Source organism: Pipistrellus hanaki, assembly GCF_964339955.1.
Source record: "Pipistrellus hanaki genome assembly, chromosome: 9".
NCBI classification, from domain to species: Eukaryota; Metazoa; Chordata; class Mammalia; order Chiroptera; family Vespertilionidae; genus Pipistrellus; species Pipistrellus hanaki.
The window spans coordinates 63857585-63882795 of record NC_140511.1 but is presented as its reverse complement, the minus strand read 5'-3'; the positions used below and the strand labels follow the sequence as shown (position 1 = coordinate 63882795).

General features: G+C 46.6%; 4 protein-coding genes across 9 annotated transcripts in view; 2 read left to right on the top strand and 2 right to left on the bottom strand.

The window, feature by feature from the left end:
- The window catches only part of GLYATL2 (glycine-N-acyltransferase like 2), a 44534-nt gene extending 39173 nt beyond the window's left edge, over positions 1–5361 (bottom strand). Inside the window, exon 1 of one of the 2 annotated variants that reach the window (XM_084894952.1) lies at positions 5313–5361. Coding sequence is in view for 1 of the 2 variants with exons in the window: in XM_084894955.1 (XP_084751081.1) it covers positions 5313–5352 (40 nt within the window). In the remaining variant the exon portion in view is untranslated. The remainder of the gene's footprint in view (positions 1–5312) is intronic. The other variant, XM_084894955.1, reaches the window with a different exon arrangement.
- LOC311628087 (olfactory receptor 5AN6-like) overlaps positions 1–25211 on the bottom strand; it is a gene marked incomplete at its 5' end in the record, with an annotated part of 243286 nt that overhangs the window by 131533 nt on the left and 86542 nt on the right. The window lies entirely within an intron of this gene.
- On the top strand, positions 4612–22211 carry LOC311627990 (serine protease FAM111B-like). 5 transcript variants are annotated; one of them, XM_084894840.1, is made up of 7 exons: positions 4612–4839; positions 5915–6021; positions 15180–15286; positions 16451–16557; positions 17110–17159; positions 18055–18167; positions 19684–22211. In XM_084894840.1, the coding sequence occupies exons 6-7, from the start codon at positions 18087–18089 to the stop codon at positions 21802–21804; spliced, it is 2202 nt and encodes a 733-aa protein (XP_084750966.1). In that variant the 5' UTR covers positions 4612–4839; positions 5915–6021; positions 15180–15286; positions 16451–16557; positions 17110–17159; positions 18055–18086; the 3' UTR covers positions 21805–22211. The 5 variants fall into 5 exon arrangements, with proteins under 5 accessions (XP_084750966.1, XP_084750965.1, XP_084750963.1 ...); XM_084894839.1 differs by having other exon boundaries at positions 18052–18167; XM_084894837.1 differs by having other exon boundaries at positions 18003–18167.
- LOC311628007 (serine protease FAM111B-like) lies at positions 10474–12119 on the top strand. Its single transcript, XM_084894870.1, has one exon. The coding sequence runs from the start codon at positions 10584–10586 to the stop codon at positions 11988–11990; it is 1407 nt and encodes a 468-aa protein (XP_084750996.1). The 5' UTR covers positions 10474–10583; the 3' UTR covers positions 11991–12119.

The window sequence follows — 25211 nt, the reverse complement described above, 5'->3', positions numbered from 1 at the left end:
TCTCTTCACACCCACTCCCGCGAGGCACCGGAAATTACAAATACCAGACTAGCCTTTACAAAAACTCCAAGGATACAGATTTACAAACATACAAGTTGCCCAGTGACAGTTGAGTTGGGCCTTAACTGAGAGGAGGGTAAAATAGAGGGGGAAAAGAAGGAGGTTGAGCTAACATAAGCTAAAACCATTTTGGAATAACATGGAGCACATGACGCAGCATCTCCCATTCCCACCTTTCCATTCCACGCCACAAATGCATTACCCTAAAGCGGTGCGAAGCTTTTGGGCACCAAAGAATCAGAGGAGGCAAACCGACATTGGCCTGCCATTGGCCATCATTAGTGTCAATCCTTATGTCGCTTTTCCCCGCCTCTTTGTATTGTATTGGTTCCATCAGGCTTATCCTCTGTCGCCATCTGCAGGCCAAAGGCAGAACTTCATCCTTCCTGAAGAAGCTTCTGGCAGCAGGGAATGCTGCTGGCCTAGGACTGGGCATGGTTCTTAGGGGCTCTATTTGCAAGCTCCATGGTTGTCCTTGAAGATGCAATTTAGAGAGCCAAAGCGCTGGGGAGCGTGTGGAGGACAGGAGTGTCACAGAGGAATGGATGGAGGCAGCGGGGAGTGGGGTTACAAAGGAGCAGGGCCAAGAAGTAGGCTGGGGTGTTGGAGGCCTATTGGAATAATAGAGGAGAAAGCAGTGTCACCATGCCTGGCTACTTGGGTTTCATCCTGGCTCTGCTAATAGCTGTGTGTCTTGAAGCCAATTGCTTGACGTCTCTTGACGTCTCTATGATCACAATTTCCTTTAAAATAGGGATAACCGTGGCTGCCTCCTATGACTGTTATGAAGATAAAATGAGTTAATATTTGTAATGTACTTAGAGTAATTTTTGACCAATGAAATTAACAACTGGCATTAAGGATGGTCACCAGCATCATTACCATCGCCTCTTGAGAAATGCAAGTTACTGGGACAGAGTCCAGCCTCTCTGCTTCAGAGTGTCTGCAAAAGGAGCCTTAAGACTGCATCCTAATATCTGGCTAGAGGATGATGGTGCCTCTCGAGCTCTGCAAAGCACTGGTCTGTTTCTCAGGCAGGTCTGTTGATGCCTCTGCTTATTTAGAGATACAGATTAGCCCTAGCCGGTATGGCTCAGGGGATAGATTGACAGCCTGTGGACCAAAGGGTCCCAGGTTCAATTCTGGTCAAGGGTGCATACCTTGGTTGCAAGTTTCTCCCTGGCTCACACCCTGCAGGAGACAATCAATCAATGTGTTTCTCTCACATCGATGTTTCTCTCTGTCTTTCCCTCTCTCTTCCACTCTCTCTAAAAGATCAATAGAAAAAATATACTTGGATGAGGATTAACAACAAAAAAAATTTAAATAAATAAAAATAAAGGATGCAGATTACTGGGCCTCACCCCAGATCTATTGAACTAAAATATATAGAGATTAATTCCCAGAATCTATCTTTAAAAAAAAAACTACCCCAGTAATAAGTTTGAACAAAATTGTATAGAGAAGAACAAAGTGACAGACTTCCTTAATTTACAAATAGGGAAGGGAAACCCCAAGAAGGAAGAGAACTTGCCCAAGATCTCCCTGCAGGGACTAATAAGCTGAGAGACTCTGAGATCAAACTCCTCCCCGACACCCCTGCCTGCTACCCCAAATAGAGGCCATAGGCTAACTATCCTGTTTCCCTCTAGGAAGTGCTTGATAAAATTAGGCACTTTGGGAAAAGGAGTCAACAGAAGAGGAGATTCCAAGAGAGGGTCTGATCTTGGGGCCTCTTGGTTTTGCTGCTCCTAAATTGGTTGCTGGAAGTTTAGAGACCCCACCCCAGCTCTCTCTCAAAGAGGGGGCAGCTTCTAAGCCCAAGTGAGGTGACCCTTCTGAACTCATGGAAGAAGAACAGATCATGTTCCAAGGCTGTTACATAATGTATGTGTTACCAATAATCCTACTTTTGACATGTAGAACAATAGATGCTAATCCACTCCCCCTGGAAGATGAGGAAGAAAACAGAAAAAGAGGGATGCGAAATTAACACTTAACAGTGAAAGCCCAGGGAGGGTTAAGAAGAGACAGGGACCGAACATGGAAGTGAAGAGAAAACAAAAGGGACTGAGAAAGAGAGAAGCTTGGGCTCATGATGATAATGATGTTGGCCATTAACTGATAATTACACTTCAGGTAAAGTGAAAAAAATTTAAAGGAAAAAAAAAAGTTCACAGAGGGATATCTCAGCAGAACACAAAGAGAAAGACTGCCTTGCCTCCAAGATCCTCTGTTTCTTGGGCAACGTGTGTATATTTAGCTCCACTTTTGTCCATCTGCAATGGCATCCCAGCCAGCACACCCTTTCAGCTAATTCCAGAGTTTCCTGGCTCCTTGAGCCTACTAACAGCTCTTCATTACCAGTCACTGTTGCATGGAATAATTAGCGAGATGCCATTTGAAGTGGCCATCTTTCATTTCTGCATTAAGTATAAAGCTAACCCTCATAAAGAAAACAGCTGCTTGGAGCTGGCTGGGTCTGCACCTGTAGGTACAGAGTAGAGCAGGTGTTGTGGCTGTGCTCTGAGAGCTTTGAGGCAAACCCTCAGCAACTTGGCAGTAGTGACAGAACAGGCAGGGCTTGAGGAGTCTGAAGAGCCACTAAGGAAGCCTCACCTTCAGTTGCTGTTGATGTGGTGCTGCTGAAATTGTTCAACACCCCAGGAGACACGATGTTCACCCTGAAAAGGCCAGGATTGCACATTCCCTTACAATTAGGCACCTTGTAGGATGTATATGGCAAGTAGTTTGTATTTTATTATAAACGTGACAAGAATACTTTCGGCCCAGTGGCAGATAGTGGGGCAAATTTACTGTTGTGTAAAAGTAAGTTTACTATTGAGTGTGTTCTTTACCAGCCCCATAGACTGGTAAAAAAAAAAAAGAAAAAGAAAAACTCACATTGTTGGAAGAGGTGAGAATACATTAAATACTAAAGCCAGGGCTGGCCAAGTCAGGAAACAAGCCAGTGCTTTTGGATAGTGACTGCTTCATGAACCCATGGATGTCAACACTTCAAAAGCAGAATTATTGATATACGCACTCAAGGGTGTATGCTGGCACACACACACCATTCCTAGTACACACAGCAGCCCCTCCCTCAGATTTCCCCATATTAGCTAAGAGACTTTATCTTTTTTGTTGCTCAAGTCAAAAGCACAGGATTCATTGAGGATCCCTCTTTTTCTCTCATTTCTGGAATTCTACATCCATAAACAAACCATTCCTGGGCACATTCTGTCCCCAGAGATGACAGACAATTTTCACTGCACCATTCTCTACTACCTCTAACTCCTCATAACATTTTAATATCTACAGATTCAAAGTAAGAGAGAGAGAGAGAGAGAGAGAGAGAGAGAGAGAGAGAGAGAGAGAATCAGAAGTCTCCTAGTACAATAATTTGTTCTCTACCTCTGTATCTGTGTTGGGACCAGTCACCTATACCACTTTAGGATGACTTAAAAGAAGTGGAATTTGTAAAACTCCATTTTTTTTATTTTTTCTAACTTTTTCATACCACTTTTATAATTATACTCTTCAAGTATGCTCTCTATGAACCCCACCCAGCACTCAGAATCACAGCTGTGATGGCAGTTCTCAGTGTCTACATTACCTTAGGTCAAATTAGGGGAAGCTTTCCCGCTTATTCCACTAACACCATTAGCTTTCACGTAAACATCTATTTCTCTGTAAGTTGCAAAAGAATTGTCACCATCATGGCCTACCCAAAATATTCTCCTCTTTGACAGCTGTTTTAACATAGCACCCAATATGGAAGGCATCTGCTCTTCTTCAGGTTCCTAATGGGTAAGGTGTTTCCTCCAGCCCCGTGCAAAGCACTCTTCGATCATCTGTTGGGAGATGCCTGACCCTGGAGCCCTCCATCAGGACCCTCTAGTAAGGCGCCTCCTGGACCCCAGGAGTGCGGTGCTGGCCTCTTTCTTCCTCCTGCTGGGCATGGTCTGCTGTGCATCAGCCCCTCCGACAAACTGGTTCTTTGCCTGCGGGAAAGTGGGAAAGTGGAGTGGGAGTACCTTAGTCCCACCAGACCCCCACAGAAGCGGGCTGCTTGGTGCCTACTTAGGTCTTAGGGCCCATTGGTCCCCTAGGAGCTGGTGAAGCGCAATGCACAAATGAACAGACGTTCGGCCCGGTGGGATCTGGACCTTTGCCTTTGTTGGGTGTGGGCGATTTTCCTCAGCCCCGGATCTGGCTAGGGATGCTCCTCCCAAGTCCGCAGCCCAACTCGCAGCATCTGAAGGGCACCGACCACTGCGCAGAACGCACCTGGGGCGGCTTTGACAGGTGGTTCGCCCAGCAACTCTGGTCCCCTAGCCCTGGACCTGCTCCTGGGAGCCTCGCCTCTGCTCAATCAGGCTCCTCCCTCACCCGCCCCTCGATGCCAGTGGACCTAGAGCGGTGGGGAAGGGATGGAGGAGACAATTGCTTAAAGTTTGTCCCCAGTAAGTGGATGAGCGGGACACAGCGTGATCTTCGATCCTAGGGCGGCGCCGCGGGAATGTCGGGGGACCCTGCCTTGCCACTCTCCAGCCCGCCTGCCCTTTCAAAGGCCACTTGGCGACCACAACCTGGCGGTCTGTTGGCCAGCAGCCCTGCCGGGTCTGGAGCCCCGGCTTTCTCACTTCAGGCTAGTGGAACGCAGGGCATGGACAGACGCCCTCCCTGGGGACAGCAGGCATTCCCGCACAGCCCGCTGAGCGTCATCAGCATTCCTGGTGCCGCCATCACCAGCAGGGGTGGAGTGGATTCTCCGCGGTGAGTGCTTCTTCTGCATTTGAGTGGGACCTGGAGTTCTTAGGAGTGATTGGCATTCAGGTTTGGGGGTAAGAGTTGAGAAGGATGGGCAGCTCCACGTGGTGAGAACCTGCTTCCCATTCTCCACCTTCAAAGGTCAAGAGTTTTACACCTGGAAAGTCACTTGAGACTTTCAACAGACCAGCAGACCAGCTGTGACAGCTGGAGTGGGGTGTATGTTAAAGCGCAAATTGAATAACTGCACTCCAGAAGGACTGCATGGAGATTTTGGGATGCAGCAGCCCCTTCCTTCTTTTGTCACAAGTCCACAAGTTAACAAGCACAAAGTTTAACCTGAGCCAAGCTCCTTTACAAATGAGGAAACTGAGATGCCCAGGCAGGATACAGGAAGAGAGTGTGAGGAAAGACGCCCTCTAATTTTGTTGTTGGTGAGGTGGAGGAGGGGGAGGAAGAAGGAGGGTTTTTCCCTGTCTTTAGGGTGGAGTGGCAGTGGCCAAGTCCCACAGATGCCATCGCAGGAGCAGGCTGCTTGCTGCCAGCCTTGGGGTCTTTGGGTCCCCTGGAAGCTGGTGGAGCGCAGGGCACAAACAGACGCCCTCGGGATCCAGACTGCTGCCTCTGTGGAGTCAGGGCGATTTTCCCGATTTTCAGCAGCGGCCACCAGGTGTGGCCCGGGATGCTAGTCCCTCCGCAGCCGCCCACCTCGCAGGGCCTGAGGCGCCTGGGGCAGCGGTGGTGGGCTGTTTGCCCCTCAGCTCACAACTCAGGTCCTGGGCGCGCTGTTAAGCTCCTGGCTCCTCTGACTGTCAAGCAATCAGAGCCCAGGGAAAGCTCAGGGCCCCGCGCCTCCCACACCCTCCCCGCGCTGGCTTCACTCTCAAGGGACAACAGGGGACTGGGGGGAGGGGGGGGGCACAATTGCTCAAAGTCCCAGAAAACCTAAGCTGGCCAGGGATCGAAAGCAGGAGTGAGTGGATAGGCGGGACTTTCCCGCCAACCACTGGGCGCCACTACCTCGCCATCTATTGGCCAGAAGCGGCTCCGCCACCTATTGCCCTGGCTTTTCCACTTTCAGGCTTCACAGCAGAGGTTCTTTTGAGGGCCCGCTGAGCTCCACTCCGCAGCTTCTGTGACTCCCAGGGCAGCGGTCACCAGCACCTTTGGGACAGATTCTCTCCTTCTGTGAGTGGCTATTTTGCATTTGAGTGGGGCCTGGAGGTCTTAGGGGTGGTTGACATGGAGGCATTTTCCAGGTGGGAGGGGGGGGATGAATGGATAGGCAGCTTCCCATTGTAGCAACCCCCTTCCAGCTCTGGCCTTCAAGGTCAAGAGTTTTACACCTGGAAAGTCACTTGAGACTGTCCAGGCAGCTGTTTCAACGAACCAGCTGTGAGCAGCTGTGGTGGGGTGGGGTGCAAATTACAGAACTGCACTTCAGAAGTACAGCATGGTGATCTGGGGTGGGAGGAAGGGGGGAGAGATTTCTTTGTCACAAGTCCACAGCAAGGAGTTCAGAGGCACAAAGTTTAATCAGCCCAGATCCTTAATCTACAAATGAGGAAACTGAGATGCCCAGGTGGAGTGTAGAGAGAGGTTTTGTGGGAAATGCCTTCTAGTTGTATTTGTTGTTGTTATTAGGGGAGAAGGGTTCTTTCCTAACCTTAGGCAGGCTTCACCATTGCCATCTGTGCCTTCTCAGCTGAATACCTGAGGGGAGCCCTCTGCATATAGCTCAGAGTTCTCTCTGTGTGTCCTGTGAACAGAGACCTCCTTGGCCTGTCAGCTCTATCTCCTCAAAGCAGGAATTCCAACCTGCTCTGCCATGCTGTCCTTCCTTGCAGCCTGGCCCTGAATGACTCCAGGCAGTCACCCCTAGAAACCATAAGGTGTACTCCATTTGTGACTGCCCCTAACTGCATGGTGTCCAGTTCCTTGCTAATCAGGGTTTCATATATTTTGCCCATTTTGTTTTGTTTTCAGACAGGAGGGTGAATTCTGTCCCTGTCACTGCATTTGGCCAGAAATCCAAGGTAATACCTGCTTTAATGTTCTTGTCTACCAGTCTGTCACTGGTGTCTCTACTTTGTCTCTTTCTGTTCATTGATCGTTGTTCTCCATATTATTGGCAATATTTTCTTGCTTCTTTTATCCCTGATCATCTTTGATTGGTAAGCAAGCTTGGTTACTTTTATATGTTGGGGCACTGGAGATGCTTGTATTCCTGTCAATGTTTTTCAGCTTTGTTCACACGCACAGTTACTGTCCTTGGAAACGGTTGTATCCTTGCAAGTCTTGCTTTTCCAGTTTTCAGGTGGCACCATACCAGCCTTTTGCAGAAGGGCTGGTTTTGTCCAGCTGGCGAGGCAACAGCTTTCTGAGTACTCTGCCTCAGTAGCTCATGGAGTATAAAGTTTTCTAGTTTGACCTTGAGGCACAGAAACTATTCTCAGCCCTGTATATGTCTCAGACTTGGTCTATCTTTTCCCTTTGTGGAGTTCTTCCCCTGACTTCCAAAAGTGTCATCAGTGCCATGCACTGACAGACTTAGCTGAAAATTCTATCTAAGGGAACACACTGCAGGTCTCTGACTCTCCCTCTCTCTGTCTGCTAGCTGCTGCTGTCTTCTCTCTAGCACTCTGACTCACAAACTTGAACCACCTAGGCCCCCCATGACCCTCTGGCTGGAGGCCAGAGCTGGAAGGGGGTTGCTACAATGAGAAGCTGCTTATCCATTCCTCCCCACCTCCCACGTGGAAAATGCCTCCATACACACCACCCCTCACTTACCCTGAGTTGTGGCCTGGAAACTGTCCCAGACAATGAGCTAGACATCCGTGGGGCTACCTCGGTTCACTCCCACTCTCAAGGGTCAGAGGTCATGGTTCTGAGCTGCCTGCTGCCCAGTAATTGGAAGCTGTCATTTTGTATATCTTGTATTATTTTAGTGACTTCAAGTGTGAGGATAAGCCCTTCCCTTTTTCTTCATCTTGCCAGTAGTGGAGGTGTGTTAGATTCTCTTGGGACTCATCATGAATCCCGTCAAACTTGAAGAGAACAAGTCACTCAAAGCTACTGAATATGACCAGAGTACCAGACCTGAAGTTTCACAGGTATGTCTTCACTTTACACCTGTTGGCTGGAACAGCATTCTATAGCCATAGAGCTGCATTAGGGTCCTGAGAGGGGACTGTTCATAAAGAATGGCAGTGATGGTGCCTGCTTGTGTTGTTCCAAATATGTTTGGGGACATCATCCACATATGTGTTTCTATAGCATGAAATGATAGTGTATGAATTAACAATGCAAAAAATGCCTTGTTAAACAGTTTTCTGGCTTGGCTAATCAACAATATAGACACTTAATACTGGAAATATAGGCAGGTCTAATAGTAATGGAGCTCATATCTACTGAGAAATTATTATGTACTTGGAATTATGCTTGTCACTTCCTAGGATTATCTCATTTAACATTAAATGCAACTCTCTGTGGTAGATGTTATCACCATCCATTCTTTACAAATGAAAAATAAAAACAAAACACACACAACACACAAAAAAAACAAAAAACAATGAAACCCAATTTTGGAAAGTCACAAAAGCAATGGACTTCAGAGCGAGGATATTGAACCCAGGCAAACAATCAGAGCACAGTTTTTTATCAGCGCACCTTTTTATTTAAAAAAAAAATGGGCAAAATGCTAATATTAAACTGAAACAGACATTAGTGATTTTAGTGTGCAGAGAATATTTGTATATGAATATGTATATTTATTTGTATTTGACTATGTATACCTATCTGTATATCCAGCCAATATTGTGATTTATTGAGCATTTTATTGTATGTCTTTAGTGCTGTTGATATCGTATGCCCAATAGAAACTCAACAGATATTTAATGGGAATTTTTGAAAGATGATGTTCCAAATGTCCAAAAGATATATTAAGTATGTCCAGCTTTACTAGTCACTAAACAAATGCAGATTTTAAAAACAGTCAAATTAGATGAGATTTCATCTAATAAAAATTGGCAAACATTTAAAATGAGAATACTGCTGAAACCTGGTTGGCTTAGTGCAGGGATCTTCAAACTACGGCCCCGCGGGCCACATGCAGCCCCCAGGGGAGTCTGATCCTGCCCGCCAGGTTTTTGGGGCAGTGAGCGCAGCCAAGGTGTTACAGTAGGGATTAGTAGTTCATATAGTCCGGCCCTCCAGCTCTCTGAGGGACCGTGATCCGGCCCCCACTTTAAAAAGTTTGAGGACCCCTGGAATAGAGCGTCAGCCTGCAGACTGAAGGATCCTGGGTTCAATTCCGGTCAAGGGCATGTACCTTGGTTGAGGGCATATCCCCAGTAGGGGGGCGTGCAGGAAGCAGCTGATTGATGACTCTTTCTCATCGATGTTTCTCTCTATCTCTCTCCTTTCCTCTCTGTAAAAAAATCAATAAAATATATTTTTAAAAATAAAAATAATAAAATGAGAATACTGAAACTATTATTATTAAACCACACACTAATCTTTTTGGACAATGGGTGTGAGTTGATGCAACTTTTCTGGAAAGCAGTTTGCAGTGGATTTGTTGTGAAATACATTTATAAGCTTAATCTCAGTGTTTCCACTGCCAGGAATCTGGCCTAGGGAAATAATCAGATGGGCAGACAGAAATATTTTAAGTGTAGAACTGTTTATCATATCAGAGTAGTAAAACATTGGACACATTCTAAATATCCAGCAAAGAGGAATGGAATAAAAATTATTGTACACAAAAATATCCTATTGTGTTTTCAAAGGTTTTCTACAGAAGTGAAAGCACTGGTGGATGGCTTAATGAAAAATTAACTCTTAGATAGAATAATATAATTTAAGTAACATAATATTTAAATCTTAGGGGAGAAAACAAAATACACAATGTTTATCTCTGGCAATGGGCTAATGATGGACATTTTTCTCCATTCTTCACTATCATATTATCGATTACTTTTCCAATTATAAGAACATGAAATACTATTATTTAGGGTAATTCTGATAGAAAGTTTCATCTTTCCTTTCTTAAGGATATTGACATGGAGCTGACATGTGCTGGCACACCTGATGATCATTCTCCACCTGACAACAGAGGATGCGGCAGCTCCTTTGCAGTTAAATGCAAAGTCAGTGAGCATGAAATATCTCTTAAAACTCAGAACCCAAATGGTAGAGATTGTAAAAAACATAAATTCACTTTTAACTGGAATAAAATATCTGGAAAATCAGAACATAGGGAGTATACAGCATCTGGTGAACTCAATGAGACTATCTACTCAGCTCTGACAGCTATTAAAGATTTCCGTGAAAGGATGGAGAAGCATTTTGATAAGGACATTATTGCTTATGAAGAGAAAAAAATAATAGGATATGTAAATTTAGGAATGCCTCTCAAGTGCCTCCTTCCAGAATCTCATTTAAAAATATCATTTTACAAAAGAAACGAAAACGAGAAAGAAAATGATAGTTCCTCCACCGGGGAAAATGATCAGCTATTACGCCTATATAAAAATCCTAACGATGTCGAATGCATTTTGTTTCATGTTGTGGCTTTTGGGAAGACAACTAAGACTATTGTGAAGATCAGAGGATTTCATGGAAAGGGAAGTACTCTTTGTGTCTATGCCTTGGAGGGTGAAACTATCCAAGAAGCCCTGTGTAAAGATGGTCGATTTCGGTCTGACCTGGACCAATTAAAGTGGAGACTCATATAAAATCATAAGATGGTTTATGAAAAACAGTCCAGAGTGGAGGATGTATCTGGGAAAACCTTAGAAATGGAAATTCTTAAAGAGTCATCTGTCAAGAAACGTACCCATGAGAAAATTGAGCAGAAGAATGAAAGTGCCACTGGTGAAATCAGGCCCCAGGATCTGATGCCATCTCAGGCAGGTGGAGAGACTGAAGATGTAGAATACAGCCGAAAACAAGTTCTCCCACCTCGAAGTCGAGGACATGATATTGAAGATAAAAAACGCAGGACAATTTCCAAAATTAAAAATTATTATCGGGAAAATCACACACAAAAAAACAGGAAACAAATCTCACTCATTCGGCAAAGACCACGTCTGGATATGCAATCTGCTATTAAATGGGATATCCAGGAGGAGACAACTGACCCCAGGTTAAAGAATTGCAAAATATTGAATAAAGTTATAATTCAGCAGTATCCAAATTTTAGTAAATATGCACTTTGTATGAAAAATTTTTTTTTGAAAGAACAGAGGAAAAACAAACTGACACCATCTCAACAATTCAGCATATATGAAAAGCACTTTGCAAAAGCGACTAAAAATTCTACTACCGTTGCAAACTATGAGTTTCGTACCCAACGTAGTAAGTCAGTCGGGTTCATCTATTGGGATAATAATGGAAACACAGGCAATGCTACTTGCTTTGTCTTCAGTGCTGGTTACATTTTCACCTGTCTGCATGTTGTAGACTTCATTGTGGGAAAAGACAGAGATCCACGTTCGTGGCCAGATACAATAAGCAAATGTGCAAAGGTAAATTTCACTTATAAGAAATTACACTCTTTTTCTGAAGAATGCTTTTCCATTGAGCCATGGTTTGAAGTGTATGATAAAGGTCTGGATTATGCCGTTTTAAAACTAAGAGCAAATGGAAATGGATTTCCTCCAGGCCTATTTGATCAAATTTCATCTTTGCCACCTAGTGGTTTGATTTATTTAATTGGTCACCCAGAAGGCCAGGTCAAGCAAATAGATGAGTGTGCTGTGATTACTATAGTGGATCATGCAGGGAGGTACTCAGACACCGTTTTCTCTATGTTTACCCCAAGAAGTTTCCCACCTGTGGCTTGGCGCAGTGATGCACTTAGTTATGATACTTGTTTTACGGTTGGGGCCTCTGGCTCCCCAGTGTTTAATGCAGGTCACCAAGTCGTTGCTATACACTCCTTCGGACAGTTTTATGAACGTAATGGTAAGGAGCATGCCTTAATTGAATTTGGCTATTCTATGGAATCAATTCTTCGTGATATTAAACAGAAAAATGAGGCCTTTTATAAACTGTTAACCAAAGAGCAAATTGAGAACCTCAATCAAGAGAAAAATAATAAACAAGAGTCGTCACTCCAAAATCAGCAGGTGGAACTCATGGAACATTAGAAGAAAATATGCCAAGAATTTAGAGTACACGGCGCTGCTTTCTTACAGTATAATAAGTGGGCTTTCTGGATTAAAAAACATTTAGCAAATGGTGTGGATGTGCAAAATACATAGTAGAGCTGAAATAAATACTGACTTTCTCCTTGGCTTTAAAAAAATTGAAACAATCTCAATTCTCAGTTAAAATATGTATCTTCCTGACGAAACCGGTTTGACTCAGTGGATAGAGTGTCAGTCTGTGGACTGAAGGGTCCCAGGTTCGATTCTGGTCAAGAGCATGTACATTGGTTGCGGGCACATCCCCAGGAGGGGGTGTGCAAGAGGCAGCTGGGTGATGTTTCTCTCTTATCGGTTTCTAGCTCTCTATCCCTTTCCCTTCCTCCCTGTAAAAAAAAAAAAAATCAATAAAATATAAAATAAAATAAAAGTATGCATCTTCCTTATACATGTACAAAGAATCTGGTATTTGCCACCCTAAACACCACCCTGGTGATGTGGTTCTTGTTCTGTGTCTAACAGGTTAATGAGGGAACATACCTAAAGAAGCTTAGTGCCAATGATGCTCCTTAGGATATGTTCATTCCCAGGGCACATTCCCTCCCCAGAGATGCCTGACAATTTCCACAGCCATTCTCTACTGCCTCTGCCCCTCTTAACTTTTTCCCATCTACAGATTCCACAGACAATCTGCAAGTCCCCTCAGACAATAATTTGCTCTCCACCTTTACATACATGTTGCTACCATCAGTTTTTCCCCCTAACCTTTTTCATACTGTTTTTACAATCAGGTTCTTAAAGTGTGCTCTCTGCAAACCCCATCCAGCACCCAGAATCAAAGTCGTGATGGCAGTTCTCGGTGTATTTTTTACATTAGGTCAAGTTAGGCAAAGCTTTCCCCATTATCCCAACAACACTACCACTTTCAAATAAACATAAATTTTTCTGTAAGTTACATAAGAGTTGTCACCATCATCACCTACCAATTATATTCTTCCCCTCTTTGGCCAGCTGTTGTAACATAGCACCCAATACTGAAGGCATCTGCTCTTCTTCCGGTTCTTAAAGAGTAAGATGCTTCCTCCAGCCCTTTGCAAAGCACTCTGATCATCCCCTGGGAGATGCCAGACTCTGGAGCCCTCCATCAGGACCCTCTAGTAAGGCACCTCCTGGATGCCAGGAGTGCCGTCCAGGAGTGCGGTGCTGGCCTCCTTCTTCCTCCTGCTGGGCATGGTCTGCTGTGCATCAGCCCCTCCGACAAACTGGTTCTTTGCCTGCGGGGAAGTGGGAAAGTGGAGTGGGAGTACCTTAGTCCCACCAGACCCCCACAGAAGCGGGCTGCTTGGTGCCTACTTAGGTCTTAGGGCCCATTGGTCCCCTAGGAGCTGGTGAAGCGCAATGCACAAATGAACAGACGTTCGGCCCGGTGGGATCTGGACCTTTGCCTTTGTTGGGTGTGGGCGATTTTCCTCAGCCCCGGATCTGGCTAGGGATGCTCCTCCCAAGTCCGCCGCCCAACTCGCAGCATCTGAAGGGCACCGACCACTGCGCAAACGCACCTGGGGCGGCTTTGACAGGCGGTTCGCCCAGCAACTCTGGTCCCCTAGCCCTGGTCCTCCTCCTGGGAGCTGCAGCCTCGCCTCTGCGCAATCAGGCTCCTCCCTCACCCGCCCCTCGATGCCAGTGGACCCAGAGCGGTGGGGAAGGGATGGAGGAGACAATTGCTTAAAGTTTGTCCCCAGTAAGTGGATGAGTGGGACGCAGAGTGATCTTCGATCCCTAGGGCGGCGGCGCGGGAATGTCTGGGGACCCTGCCTTGCCACTCTCCAGCCCGCCTGCCCTTTCGAAGGCCACTTGGCGACCACAACCTGGCGGTCTGTTGGCCAGAAGCCCTGCCTGGAGCCCCGGCTTTCTCACTTCAGGCTAGTGGAAAGCAGGGCATGGACAGATGCCCTCCCTCGGGATCCAGCAGGCATTCCCGCACAGCCCGCTGAGCGTCATCAGCACTCCTGGTGCCGCCATCACCAACAGGGGTGGAGTGGATTCTCCGCTGCGAGTGCTTCTTCTGCATTTGAGTGGGACCTGGAGTTCTTAGGAGTGATTGGCATGGAGGTTTGGGGGTAAGAGGAGAGAAGGATGGGCAGCTCCACGTGGTGAGAACCTGCTTCCCATTCTCCACCTTCAAAGGTCAAGAGTTTTACACCTGGAAAGTCACTTGAGACTTTCAACAGACCAGCAGACCAGCTGTGACAGCTGGAGTGGGGTGTATGTTAAAGCGCAAATTGAATAACTGCACTCCAGAAGGACTGCATGGAGATTTTGGGATGCGGCAGCCCCTTCCTTCCTTTGTCACAAGTCCACAAGTTAACAAGCACAAAGTTTAACCTGAGCCAAGCTCCTTTACAAATGAGGAAACTGAGATGCCCAGGCAGGATACAGGAAGAGAGTGTGAGGAAAGACGCCCTCTAATTTTGTTGTTGGTGAGGTGGAGGAGGGGGAGGAAGAAGGAGGGTTTTTCCCTGTCTTTAGGGTGGAGTGGCAGTGGCCAAGTCCCACAGAGGCCACCACAGGAGCGGGCTGCTTGCTGCCAGCCTTGGGGCCTTTGGGTCCCCGAAAGCTGGCGGAGCGCAGGGCACAGACAGACGCCCTCAGGATCCAGACCGCTGCCTCTGTGGAGTCAGGGCGATTTTCCCGATTTTCCGCAGTGGCCACCAAGTGTGGCCCGGGATGCTAGTCCCTCCGCAGCCGCCCACCTCGCAGGGCCTGAGGCGCCTGGGGCAGCAGTGGTGGGCTGTTTGCCCCTCAGCTCACAGCTCAGGTCCTGGGCGCGCTGTTCCGCTCCTGGCTCCTCTGACTGCCAAGCAATCAGAGCCCAGGGAAAGCTCAGGGCCCCGCGCCTCCCACACCCTCCCCGCGCTGGCTCTGCTCTCAAGTGACAACAGGGGACTGGAGGGGGAAAGCGGGGAGAGGGGATGGAGGGACACGATTGCTCAAAGTCCCAGAAAACCTAAGCTGGCCAGGGATCGAAAGCGGGAGCGAGTGGATGGGCGGGACTTAGCTCAGTGGGACTTTCCTGATTCCTAGGACGGCTGTGCTGAATGTCTTTCCCGCCAAGCACTGGGCGCCACTACCTCGCCATCTATTGGCCAGAAGCGGCGCCGCCGCCGATTGCGCGGGCTTTTCCACTTGCAGGCTTCACAGCAGAGGTTCTTTTGACGGCCCGCTGAGAACCACTCCGCAGCTTCTGTGACTCCCAGGGCGGAGGTCACCAGCACCTTTGGGACAGATTCTCTGCTTCTGTGAGTGGCTATTTTGCATTTGAGTGGGGCCTGGAGTTCTTAAGGGGTGGTTGACATGGAGGCATTTTCCAGGTGGGAGGTGGGGGAGGAATGGATGGGCAGCTTCTCATTGTAGCAACCCCCTTCCAGCTCTGGCCTTCAGGGTCAAGAGTTTTACACCTGGAAAGTCATTGGAGATTGTCCAGGCAGCTGTTTCAACAGACCAGCTGTGACAGCTGGGGTGGGGTGGGGTGTATGTTAAAGCACAAATTGAATAACTGCACTCCAGAAGTACTGCATGGTGATCTGGTGGGGGGGTGGGGGAAGGGAAGATAGTAATCCCCTACCTTCCTTTGTCACAATTCACAGGAGGTAGTTCACAGGCACAAAGTTTAACCTGATTCAAACTCCTTAATTTTCAAACGAGGAAACTGAGATGCCCAGGTGGGATACAGGAAGAGAGTTTGAGGAAAGACACCCTCTAATTGTGTTGTTAGTGGGGTGGTGGTGGTGGAGGAGGAGGAGATAGTGGGGGGTTTTTCCCTGTTTTTAGGGTGGAGTGGCAGTGGCCAAGTCCCACAGAGGCCACCACAGGAGCAGGCTGCTTGCTGCCAGCCTTGGGGCCTTTGGGTCCCCGAAAGCTGGTGGAGCGCAGGGCACAGACAGATGCCCTCAGGATCCAGACCGCTGCCTCTGTGGAGTCAGGGCGATTTTCCCGATTTGCAGCGGCTACCGGGTGTGGCCCGGGATGCTAGTCCCACCGCAGCCGCCCACCTAGCAGTGACTGAGGTGCCTGAGGCAGCGGTGGTGGGCTGTTTGCCCCTCAGCTCACAGCTCAGGTCCTGGGCGCGCTGTTCAGCTCCTGGCTCCTCTGACTGCCAAGCAATCAGAGCCCAGGGAAAGCTCAGGGCCCCGCGCCTCCCACACCCTCCCTGCGCTGGCTCTGCTCTCAAGTGACAACAGGGGACTGGAGGGGGGATGGAGGGGCACGATTGCTCAAAGTCCCAGAAAACCTAAGCTGGCCACTGATTGAAAGCGGGAGCGGGTGGATGGGCGGGACTTATCCCTGATTCCTAGGGCGGCTGTGCTGAATGTCTTTCCCGCCAAGCACTGGGCGCCACTACCTCGCCATCTATTGGCCAGAAGCGGCGCCGCCGCCGATTGCGCGGGCTTTTCCACTTGCAGGCTTCACAGCAGAGGTTCTTTTGAGGGCCCGCTGAGCGCCACTCCGCAGCTTCTGTGACTCCCAGGGCAGCGGTCACCAGCACCTTTGGGACAGATTCTCTGCTTCTGTGAGTGGCTATTTTGCATTTTAGTGGGGCCTGGAGTTCTTAAGGGGTGGTTGACATGGAGGCATTTTCCAGGTGGGAGGTGGGGGAGGAATTAAACTTTGTGCCTCCGAGCTCCTTAATCTACAAATGAGGAAACTGAGATGCCCAGGTGGAGTGTAGAGAGAGGTTTTGTGGGAAATGCCTTCTAGTTGTATTTGTTGTTGTTATTAGGGGAGAAGGGTTCTTTCCTAACCTTAGGTAGGCTTCACCATTGCCATCTGTGCCTTCTCAGCTGAATACCTGAGGGGAGCCCTCTGCATATAACCTAGAGTTCTCTCTGTGTGTCCTGTGAACAGAGACCACCTTGGCCTGTCAGCTCTATCTCCTCAAAGCAGGAATTCCAACCTGCTCTGCCATGCTGTCCTTCCTTGCAGCCTGGCCCAGAATGACTCCAAGCAGTCACCCCTAGAAACCATAAGGTGTACTCCATTTGTGACTGCCCCTAACTGCATGGTGTCCAGTTCCTTGCCAATCAGGGTTTCATATATTTTGCCCATTTTGTTTCGTTTTGAGACAGGAAGGTGAATTCTGTCCCTGTCACTGCATTTGGCCAGAAATCCAAGGTAATATCTGCTTTAATGTTCTTGTCTACCAGTCTGTCACTGGTGTCTCTACTTTGTCTCTTTCTGTTCATTGATCGTTGTTCTCCATATTATTGGCAATATTTTCCTGCTTCTTTTATCCCTGATCATATTTGATTGGTAAGCAAGCTTGGTTACTTTTATATGTTGGGGGCACTGGAGATGCTTGTATTCCTGTCAATGTTTTTCAGCTTTGTTCACACGCACAGTTACTGTCCTTGGAAACGGTTGTATCCTTGCAAGTCTTGCTTTTCCAGTTTTCAGGTGGCACCATACCAGCCTTTTGCAGAAGGGCTGGTTTTGTCCAGCTGGCGAGGCAACAGCTTTCTGAGTACTCTGCCTCAGTAGCTCATGGAGTATAAAGTTTTCTAGTTTGACCTTGGGGCACAGAAACTATTCTCAGCCCTGTATATGTCTCAGACTTGGTCTATCTTTTCTCTTTGTGGAGTTCTTCCCCTGACTTCCAAAAGTGTCATCACTGCCATGCACTGACAGACTTAGCTGAAAATTCTAAGGGAACACACTGCAGGTCTCCGACTCTCCCTCTCTCTGTCTGCTAGCTGCTGCTGTATTCTCTCTAGCACTCTGACTCACAAACTTGAACCACCTAGGCCGCCCGTGACCCTCAGCTTGTCTTCTCAATTTGGGAAACAGCCAGGCTCCCCACCCTGAGTTGTGGCCTGGAAACTGTCTCAGACAATGAGCTAGACATCCATGGGGCTACCTCGGTTCACTCCCACTCTCAAGGGTCAGAGGTCATGGTTCTGAGCTGCCTGCTGCCCAGTAATTGGAAGCTGTCATTTTGTATATCTTGTGTTATTTTAGTGACTTCAAGTGTGAGGATAAGCCCTTCCCTTTTTCTTCATCTTGCCAGTAGTGGAGGTGTGTTAGATTCTCTTGGGACTCATCATGAATCCCATCAAACTTGAAGAGAACACGTCACTCAAAGCTACTGAATATGACCAGAGTACCAGACCTGAAGTTTCACAGGTATGTCTGCACTTTACACCTCTTGGCTGGAACAGCATTCTATAACCATAGTGCTGCATTAGGGTTCTGGGAGGGGACTGTTCATAAAGAATGGCAGTGATGGTGCCTGCTTGTGTTGTTCCAAATATGTTTGGGGACATCATCCACATATATGTTTCTGTAGCATGAAATGATAGTGTATGAATTAACAATGCAAAAAATGTCTTGTTAGACAATTTACTGGTTTGGTTAGTCAACAATATAGACACTTAATACTGGAAATATAGGCAGGTCTAATAGTAATGGAGCTCATATCTACTGAGAAATTATTATGTACCTGGAATTATGCTTGTCACTTCCTATGGATTCTCTCCTTTAACATTAAATGCAACTCTCTGTGGTAGATGTTATCACCATCCCTTCTTTACAAATGAAAACACACACACCAAAAAATAATGAAACCCAACTTTCGGAAAGTCACAAAAACAATGGACTTCAGAGTGAGGATATTGAACCCAGGCAATCAATCAGAGCTCAGATTTTGACCAGCGCGCCTTTTTATTTTTTAAAAAACGGGCAAATGCTAATATTAAACTGAGACAGACATAAGTGATTTTAGTGTGCAGAGAGAAGAATGTTTATTTATTTGTATATGAATATGTATATTTATTTGTACTTGACTATGTATATCTTGTCTGTATATCTAGCCAATATTGTGATTTATTGAGCATTTTATTATATCTCTTTAGTGCTGTTGATACCATTATACACAATAGAAACTCAACAGATATTTAATGGGAATTTTTGAAAGATAATGTTCCAAGTATCCAAAAGATATATTAAGAATGTCCAGCTTTACTAGTCACTAAATAAATGCAGATTTTAAAAACAGTCAAATTAGATGACATTTCATCTACAAATTGGCAAACATTTAAAATGATAATGCTGAAATTATTATTATTAAATCAGACACTAATCTTGTTGTACAATGGGAGTGAGTTGATTCGACTTTTCTGGAAAGTGGTTTGGCAGTGGATTTGTTGTGAAATACACTTACAAGCTTAGTCTCAGTGTTTCCACTGCCAGGAATCTGACCTAGGGAAATAATCAGATGGGCAGACAGAAATGTTTTAAGTGTAAAACTGTTTATCATTTCAGAGTAGTAAAACATTGGAAACATTCTAAATATCCAGCAAAAAGGAATGGATTAAAAATTATTGTACACGAAAATATCATATTGTGTTTTTAAAGTGTTTCTACAGAAGTGAAAGCACTGGTGGATGACTTAGTGAAAAATGAACTCTTAGTATAATATAATTTAAGTAACATAAGATTTATATCTGCATATTAAATCTTAGGGGAAAAAACAAAATACACAACGTTTATCTTTGGCAATGGGCTAATGATGCTAATGATGGACATTTTTCTCCATTCTTCACAATCCATCATATTATCGATTACTTTTCCAATTATAAGAACATGAAACACTATTATTTAGGGTGATTCTAATAGAAAGTTTCATCTTTCCTTTCTTAAGGATACTGGCCTGGAGCAGACGGGTACTGGCACACCTGATGATCATTCTCCACCTGACAACAGAGGATGCGGCAGCTCCTTTCCAGTTAAATATGAAGTCAGTGAGCATGAAATATCTCTTCAAACTCAGAACCCAAATGGTAGAGACTGTGAAAAACATTATTTCACTTTTGGTTGGGATAAAAGATTTGGAAAATTAGACCGTAGGGTGTATACAGCATCTGGTGAACTCAATGACAATATCTACTCAGCTCTGACAGCTAGTGAAATTTTCCGTGAAAGGATGGAGAAGCATTTTAATAAGAACATTATTGCTTGTGAAGAGAAAACAATAGGAGGATATGTAAATTTAGGAATGCCTCTCAAGTGCCTCCCTCCACATTCTCATTTAAAAATATTATTTGATAAAAGAGAGGGGAACAATAATGAAAATAATACTTCCTCCACCGGAGAAAATGATCAACTATTTCGCCTATATAAAAATCCCAACAACATCGAATGCATTCTGTTTCAAGTTATGGCTATTGGGAAGGCAACAAAGAATATTGTGAAGATCAGAGGATTTCATGAAAAGGGAAGTACACTTTGTGTCTATGCCTTGAAGGGTGAAACTATCCAAGAAGCCCTGTGTAAGGATGGTCGATTTAGGTCTGACCTGGACCAATTAAAGTGGAGACTCATAGAAAATCATAAGGTGGTTTATGAAAAACAGTCCAGAGTAGAGGATGTATCTGGGAAAATCTTAGAAATGGAAATTCCTAAAAAGCCAACTGTCAGGAGATGTACCGATAAGAAAATTAAGAAGAAGAATGAAAGTGCCACTGGTGAAATCAGTCCCCAGGATCTGATGCCATCTCAGGCCCAGGTCCTTGAACCAGAGGCAGATGGAGAGACTAAAGATGTAGAATATAGCCAAAAACAAGTTCTCACATCTCTAAGTCTAGGACATGATATTGAAGATAAAAAACGCCGGACAATGTCCAAAATTAAAAATCATTATCAGAAAAAACACAAAATAAAATACAGAAAACATATCTCACTCATTTGGCAAAGACCACGTCTGGATATGCAATCTGCTATTAAATGGGATATCCAGGAGGAGACAACTGACCCCAGGTTAAAGAATTGCAAAATATTGAATAAAGTTATAATTCAGCAGTATCCAAATTTTAGTAAATATGCACTTTGTATGAAAAATTTTTTTTTGAAAGAACAGAGGAAAAACAAACTGACACCATCTCAACAATTCAGCATATATGAAAAGCACTTTGCAAAAGCGACTAAAAATTCTACTACCGTTGCAAACTATGAGTTTCGTACCCAACGTAGTAAGTCAGTCGGGTTCATCTATTGGGATAATAATGGAAACACAGGCAATGCTACTTGCTTTGTCTTCAGTGCTGGTTACATTTTCACCTGTCTGCATGTTGTAGACTTCATTGTGGGAAAAGACAGAGATCCACGTTCGTGGCCAGATACAATAAGCAAATGTGCAAAGGTAAATTTCACTTATAAGAAATTACACTCTTTTTCTGAAGAATGCTTTTCCATTGAGCCATGGTTTGAAGTGTATGATAAAGGTCTGGATTATGCCGTTTTAAAACTAAGAGCAAATGGAAATGGATTTCCTCCAGGCCTATTTGATCAAATTTCATCTTTGCCACCTAGTGGTTTGATTTATTTAATTGGTCACCCAGAAGGCCAGGTCAAGCAAATAGATGAGTGTGCTGTGATTACTATAGTGGATCGTGCAGGGAGGTACTCAGACACCGTTTTCTCTATGTTTACCCCAAGAAGTTTCCCACCTGTGGCTTGGCGCAGTGATGCACTTAGTTATGATACTTGTTTTACGGATGGGTCCTCTGGCTCCCCAGTGTTTAATGCAGATCACCAAGTCGTTGCTATACACTCCTTCGGACAGTTTTATGAACGTAATGGTAAGAAGCATGCCTTAATTGAATTTGGCTATTCTATGGAATCAATTCTTTGTGATATTAAACAGAAAAATGAGGCCTTTTATAAACTGTTAACCAAAGAGCAAATTGAGAACCTCAATCAAGAGAAAAATAATAAACAAGAGTTGTCACTCCAAAATCAGCAGGTGGAACTCATGGAACATTAGAAGAAAATATGCCAAAAATTTAGAGTACACGGGGCTGCTTTCTTACAGTATAATAAGTGGGCTTTCTGGATTAAAAAACATTTAGCAAATGGTGTGGATGTGCAAAATACATAGTAGAGCTGAAATAAATACTGACTTTCTCCTTGGCTTTAAAAAAATTGAAACAATCTCAATTCTCAGTTAAAATATGTATCTTCCTGCCGAAACTGGTTTGACTCAGTGGATAGAGTGTTGGTCTGTGGACTGAAGGGTCCCAGGTTCGATTCTGGTCAAGAGCATGTACATTGGTTGCGGGCACATCCCCAGGAGGGGGTGTGCAAGAGGCAGCTGGGTGATGTTTCTCTCTTATCGGTTTCTAGCTCTCTATCCCTTTCCCTTCCTCCCTGTAAAAAAAAAAAAAAATCAATAAAATATAAAATAAAATAAAAGTATGCATCTTCCTTATACATGTACAAAGAATCTGGTATTTGCCACCCTAAACACCACCCTGGTGATGTGGTTCTTGTTCTGTGTCTAACAGGTTAATGAGGGAACATACCTAAAGAAGCTTAGTGCCAATGATGCTCCTTAGGATATGTTCATTCCCAGGGCACATTCCCTCCCCAGAGATGCCTGACAATTTCCACAGCCATTCTCTACTGCCTCTGCCCCTCTTAACTTTTTCCCATCTACAGATTCCACAGACAATCTGCAAGTCCCCTCAGACAATAATTTGCTCTCCACCTTTACATACATGTTGCTACCATCAGTTTTTCCCCCTAACCTTTTTCATACTGTTTTTACAATCAGGTTCTTAAAGTGTGCTCTCTGCAAACCCCATCCAGCACCCAGAATCAAAGTCGTGATGGCAGTTCTCGGTGTATTTTTTACATTAGGTCAAGTTAGGCAAAGCTTTCCCCATTATCCCAACAACACTACCACTTTCAAATAAACATAAATTTTTCTGTAAGTTACATAAGAGTTGTCACCATCATCACCTACCAATTATATTCTTCCCCTCTTTGGCCAGCTGTTGTAACATAGCACCCAATACTGAAGGCATCTGCTCTTCTTCCGGTTCTTAAAGAGTAAGATGCTTCCTCCAGCCCTTTGCAAAGCACTCTGATCATCCCCTGGGAGATGCCAGACTCTGGAGCCCTCCATCAGGACCCTCTAGTAAGGCACCTCCTGGATGCCAGGAGTGCCGTCCAGGAGTGCGGTGCTGGCCTCCTTCTTCCTCCTGCTGGGCATGGTCTGCTGTGCATCAGCCCCTCCGACAAACTGGTTCTTTGCCTGCGGGGAAGTGGGAAAGTGGAGTGGGAGTACCTTAGTCCCACCAGACCCCCACAGAAGCGGGCTGCTTGGTGCCTACTTAGGTCTTAGGGCCCATTGGTCCCCTAGGAGCTGGTGAAGCGCAATGCACAAATGAACAGACGTTCGGCCCGGTGGGATCTGGACCTTTGCCTTTGTTGGGTGTGGGCGATTTTCCTCAGCCCCGGATCTGGCTAGGGATGCTCCTCCCAAGTCCGCCGCCCAACTCGCAGCATCTGAAGGGCACCGACCACTGCGCAAACGCACCTGGGGCGGCTTTGACAGGCGGTTCGCCCAGCAACTCTGGTCCCCTAGCCCTGGTCCTCCTCCTGGGAGCTGCAGCCTCGCCTCTGCGCAATCAGGCTCCTCCCTCACCCGCCCCTCGATGCCAGTGGACCCAGAGCGGTGGGGAAGGGATGGAGGAGACAATTGCTTAAAGTTTGTCCCCAGTAAGTGGATGAGTGGGACGCAGAGTGATCTTCGATCCCTAGGGCGGCGCCTCGGGAATGTCAGGGGACCCTGCCTTGCCACTCTCCAGCCCGCCCGCCCTTTCGAAGGCCACTTGGCGACCACAACCTGGCGGTCTGTTGGCCAGAAGCCCTGCCGGGTCTGGAGCCCCGGCTTTCTCACTTCAGGATAGTGGAGTGCAGGGCATGGACAGATGCCCTCCCTCGGGATCCAGCAGGCATTCCCTCACAGCCCGCTGAGCGTCATCAGCATTCCTGGTGCCGCCATCAAGAGCAGGGGTGGAGTGGATTCTCCGATGCGAGTGCTTCTTCTGCATTTGAGTGGGACCTGGAGTTCTTAGGAGTGATTGGCATGGAGGTTTGCGGGTAAGAGGAGAGAAGGATGGGCAGCTCCCCATGGTGAGATCCTGCTTCCCATTCTCCACCTTCAAAGGTCAAGAGTTTTACACCTGGAAAGTCACTTGAGACTTTCAACAGACCAGCAGACCAGCTGTGACAGCTGGAGTGGGGTGTATGTTAAAGCGCAAATTGAATAACTGCACTCCAGAAGGACTGCATGGAGATTTTGGGATGCAGCAGCCCCTTCCTTCTTTTGTCACAAGTCCACAAGTTAACAAGCACAAAGTTTAACCTGAGCCAAGCTCCTTTACAAATGAGGAAACTGAGATGCCCAGGCAGGATACAGGAAGAGAGTGTGAGGAAAGACGCCCTCTAATTTTGTTGTTGGTGAGGTGGAGGAGGGGGAGGAAGAAGGAGGGTTTTTCCCTGTCTTTAGGGTGGAGTGGCAGTGGCCAAGTCCCACAGATGCCATCGCAGGAGCAGGCTGCTTGCTGCCAGCCTTGGGGTCTTTGGGTCCCCTGGAAGCTGGTGGAGCGCAGGGCACAAACAGACGCCCTCGGGATCCAGACTGCTGCCTCTGTGGAGTCAGGGCGATTTTCCCGATTTTCAGCAGCGGCCACCAGGTGTGGCCCGGGATGCTAGTCCCACCGCAGCCGCCCACCTAGCAGTGACTGAGGTGCCTGAGGCAGCGGTGGTGGGCTGTTTGCCCCTCAGCTCACAGCTCAAGTCCTGGGCGCGCTGTTCAGCTCCTGGCTCCTCTGACTGCCAAGCAATCAGAGCCCAGGGAAAGCTCAGGACCCCGCGCCTCCCACACCCTCCCCGCGCTGGCTCTGCTCTCAAGTGACAACAGGGGACTGGAGGGGGAAAGCGGGGAGAGGGGATGGAGGGGCAAGATTGCTCAAAGTCCCAGAAAACCTAAGCTGGACAGTGATCGAAAGCGGGGGCGGGACTTATCCCTGATTCCTAGGGCGGCTGTGCTGAATGTCTTTCCCGCCAAGCACTGGGCGCCACTACCTCGCCATCTATTGGCCAGAAGCGGCGCCGCCGCCGATTGCGCGGGCTTTTCCACTTGCAGGCTTCACTGCAGAGGCTTTTCCACTTGCAGGCTTCACAGCAGAGGTTCTTTTGACGGTACAAAGAATCTGGCATTTGCCACCCTAAACACCACCCTGGTGATGTGGTTCTTGTTCTGTGTCTAACAGGTTAATGAGGGAACATACCTAAAGGAGCTTAGTGCCAATGATGCTCCTTAGGTTATGTTCATTCCCAGGGCACATTCCCTCCCCAGAGATGCCTGACAATTTCCACAGC

Excerpts from the sequence above, each read along its gene's own strand:
- LOC311627990 (XM_084894838.1), top strand. The coding sequence starts at position 18,087 with ATGAATCCCATCAAACTTGAAGAGAACACGTCACTCAAAGCTACTGAA. Across the intron at positions 18,168-19,683 it reads CCAGACCTGAAGTTTCACAG|GATACTGGCCTGGAGCAGAC; the intron begins GTATGTCTGCAC and ends TCCTTTCTTAAG.
- LOC311628007 (XM_084894870.1), top strand. The coding sequence starts at position 10,584 with ATGGTTTATGAAAAACAGTCCAGAGTGGAGGATGTATCTGGGAAAACC.